Genomic DNA, 3,885 nt, shown 5'->3' with positions numbered 1-3,885 from the left:
CCCCCCCCCTCTCTCTCCCTCCCCCCCTCGTACGCACGCACAGATCGTTGGTTCTTTCATCCCCAGCCAAGGCAGTGCCACCATCAGCGCCATCAGCCTGGTCCCTCCCTGGGCGTCGGCACTGTTGCCCGCGGCCACGGTCCCGGCCCCCGGTGACCGGACCCCCTACTGGGACTGCCCGGCGGTCTTTGTCCACTCGTCCGGCGGGCAGTTTGGCCTCTATCTACCGGCCCTGCTGCCGGCCGGGCCCGGGGACGAGGTTGACATTGGGTTTGCCCTGGGCGGGCACCACAGCCCGGAGGGGGCCGACCCGCTGGTGCACATTTCGGCCCTGTCCACGCATTGGGATGTCCCGGCCCTGGATCGGTATTATGAGGCGTCCTTCCGGCCGGCGCAGCGCCCGGCCGGGGCCGGGGCCGGGGCTGGGGCCGGCAGTTCCGACCCCCCGGGCCGCGGGTCCTCGGCCAGCGATTGGGCTCGGCCGGGGCCGGGTTCTGGTCCGGGCTCTATGTCCTCAGTCAGAACAGCCTGGGCCGGGTGTTCATGATGAAGCTGGCCGCGCAGGCCCCGGGGGATTCCTGGCCGCCCGGGCGGTGGCCCGGGCGACCGGCCGGACCGGCGACCAGTCAGCTGGAATTGGACATCCTGGCCGAGCAGGCCCCGGTCTTGGGCCACATCACCTGCCTGTCGGCCCCGCCGCCGGAGCTGGGCCCGGTGGTCGGGGCCACGGTGGCCGTCGGCAGTGTGCGCGGCCTGGTGCAGCTGCTGAACATCCGGGCCGAGGTGCCGGCCGTGGCCGTGCGCCCGGCCGTCACCGGGACCTCGATCCTGCGCACGTACCGGGTCCTGGCCCGGCAGCAGGCGCACAGCAGCAGCACCACCGTCCGGGGGATTCTCTGGGTCAGCCGGACGACGCTCCTGGTGTGGGGCGGTCCGCCGACCGTGCCCCCGGGGGCCAGCCCCTCCCTGCATGTGGATGATCTGGCCTCCGACACGATCAACAACGAGGTGGTCCTGCTGGACTTGACCAGCGGCCGGACTCGCGCGCTGGCCCTCTCGTCGCACCTGGACCCGCTGGTCCCGCTGGACGCGCGCCGGGTCAACATTGCTTCGGTCCGACTCTCGCCCTCTGGGCGCTTCATCGTCATCATCTACCGGTCCGGGTGCGTGCTCTGCCGGGGTTTCCTCATGGTGATCCTTTTCCGGGCTGATACACACACTTTCTCTCTTTCTTTCCTTCTTTCTTTGCTTCTCTCTTTGCTTCTTACTTTGCTTCTTTCTTTGCTTCTTACTTTGCTTCTTTCTTTGCTTCTCTCTTTGCTTCTCTCTTTCTTTCCTTCTTTCTTTGCTTCTCTCTCCTCCTCTCTCTCCTCCTCTCTCTCCTCCTCTCTCTCCTCCTCTCTCTCACCCACTCACCCACTCATACCCCTCTCACCCACTCATACCCCTCTCACCCACTCATACCCCTCTCACCTCTCCCCGCCCCCTCGCCTCCCTCCTGCCTCCCGTGTTATGCCTAAATGACACCACTCCAGCGGCATGTCAGTATTTTCCTCCACCACACTGGCGCCCTTGAAGGTGAACTACCTGTACGCCGGGTTCCCGGGGTTCCACGCGCCGCTGAGCGTCTCCAACCTCAGCTTCATGCCGATTGGCAGCGGCCCGGTCGGGCCGCCGAACACCGAGAAGGACTACTTCGCCGTGTACTCCCAGCGCCCGACCATCGAGATTGCCTTCTGCTCGCTGTCCTTCGGGCCGGGGTCGACAGGCGATCCGACCGGGGTCGGGGCTAATCCAGGGTCCGAAAGCGGGGCGGCTGCCGGAGTCGGCCCCGGGGCCGGGGCCGGGGCCGGGTCTGGTCCCGGCTCCGGCCCGGGCGTTGGCCCCACCCGGCCGGCCCCCTCGAACCAGGTATTCGTGGAGATCCACCTGAAGATCCCCACCACCAACCGGGTGTCCTCCACCATTGCCTGGTGCAATGAGGGGCTGCTGCTCGGGGCCGAGGATGGCAAAATCCGCCTCGTGTCGCCGTTGCATCGGATCGTGGAGCTCTTCCGCCGGTCCGGCGATCAGACCGGCCTTCTGGCTTCCGGCGGGGGGGCCTCCCTGCCGGGGGAGTGGCCCGGGGCCGGGGCGGCGGACCAGCCCCCCGGCGGCGGGCCCGGCACGGCCGCCACAGTGGCATCGCCATTGGCACCGGCATCGGCAGCAGCCGCAGCCATGGCCGTGGCAGCCACGGCGGCTGGCGGCGGGCCCGGGCCAGCGGGTGCTCTCCCCGCAGCCGGCCCGGCCGGCCTCGGCGCAATGTCACCGGGCTCGGGGGCCGGGTCCATCCGGCGCCGGCCTTCCCGACCGGGCGGGTCACCGGTGACGGTGATTCCGGGCGGCGGCGGGGCTCCCCCGGTGCCGGCGTCGCCGGGCGGGGCGGTGGCCGGCACCCCGCCCCCGACCCCCGGGGTGGGTCTCGCTTCGTCCACGGTGCCGGCGGCCCTGCTGGACCCGACGGACTTGAGCCCGCAAATTTCGGTCCTCACCTCGCAGGACTTCTTTTACGGCCCCTTGCGATCGATCATCCCCCTGCCCAGCTCCAAGCAGCAGATCACCCTGCTGCTGCACTTTGACCGGCAGTCCGGCATTTGGACATGGCCCGCGTCGCCGAGTTGGCTGCCGGAGCGCTCCGGCCGTTGCCTCGGCGTCTTCCAGGACCCGGGTCTCGGGCCCCAGGTCAAGCTGAAGCGGCACACGACCAGCAACAAGCACTGGTCCATGCCGCACTACCCCAGCCTGCTGACCAACCTGTCGCCCAGCATGCAGGCCATCTTCCCCCATGGCACGGTCCTCGGCCATGCCTTCACCAGCATTGCTCGGGCCATGGTGGCCGGGGGGGCCGCGGCTCCGGGGCGGTCGTCCCCACCGGGCACCGGGTCCGGCCCCGGCAGCGCTGCCTCTTCGGCCCCGGGGTCCGGCTCCGCCAGTGCCGCCTCCTCGGTGTCGGGATCGGGGTCCATGTCGGGGTCCATGTCGGGGTCCATGTCGGGGCCGGGGTCGGTGGCGGGCTCGGCCGGCTCGGTGCAGCAGCTGGTGGCCTATGCCACCATGGGCCCGGCCCTGGCCGAAGGGGGAACTCCCCCTGGGGACGCTGGCAGCCAGCCCGGCTCGCACCCCGGTTCGCACCCCGGTTCGCACCCCGGCTCGCACCCCGGCTCGCACCCCGGCTCGCACCCCGGCTCGCGCCCCGGCTCACATCCCGGCTCGCCCGTCACCAGCTCCTTATCTCCTCAGTCGCCGGAGTTCCTGTCCTTGTCTCCGGGCGGAGCCGGCATGTCAACGTCCCCAGCCGGCCCGAGTGGCCAGGATGCCCCGGATGCGGTGTCGGGCATGGCCCCGACGCTGGCCGTGCCCTCGGCCCCCCCCGGCCGGCCGCATCACCTCTACCTGTGCCCCCCACCATGTGTCTGCTGTCAGTGTCAGCTATTGCTTCTGCGACCGGACCTGGCGGCTCGCGGGGTGCCGCTCCCGCGGCGGGGCTACTGCTGTCGACTGGCCTTCTCCTGCAATCTGCCCTTCCTGGGGCTGACGCCGCCGGTGACGCGCCAGCGCATGGCCTCGGCCAGCGAGCAAGATGGCCGCCTGGACATCGAGCCCGAGCGCGAGCCGACCGTCATGCACATGGCCCACTCGCGCCGGCGGCTGATCTGCGGTATGTTCCGCGCTCTGGGCGCATGCTTCCTGCTTCTTCCGCCCGCGCGCGCCCCGCACTGCGTTGCCCTGACACCATATCTGCCCGCTTGCGATGTTCCCTGCTGCCTTGGTGCCTGTCGTGTTTCCCCCCCGGCAGTGATGTCTGACGGGTCCATCCGCATCTTTCACAACTGGGAGCGCTGA

The 3,885-nt window shown here is 70.2% G+C and overlaps 1 protein-coding gene across 1 annotated transcript in view; it reads left to right on the top strand.

Moving 5' to 3' along the window:
- H696_02717 (hypothetical protein) overlaps positions 1–3,885 on the top strand; it is a gene marked incomplete at both ends in the record, with an annotated part of 6,865 nt that extends 2,980 nt beyond the window's left edge. The window contains 4 exons of the mRNA XM_009496623.1: positions 44–456; positions 519–1,163; positions 1,536–3,700; positions 3,839–3,885. Coding sequence (XP_009494898.1) covers positions 44–456; positions 519–1,163; positions 1,536–3,700; positions 3,839–3,885 — 3,270 coding nt within the window. The remainder of the gene's footprint in view (positions 1–43; positions 457–518; positions 1,164–1,535; positions 3,701–3,838) is intronic.

Source organism: Fonticula alba (genome assembly GCF_000388065.1).
Source record: "Fonticula alba strain ATCC 38817 unplaced genomic scaffold supercont2.4, whole genome shotgun sequence".
Classification (NCBI taxonomy): domain Eukaryota; order Rotosphaerida; family Fonticulaceae; genus Fonticula; species Fonticula alba.
Note: the sequence above shows the minus strand (reverse complement) of the source record. Positions and strands in the feature narration are given on the sequence as shown.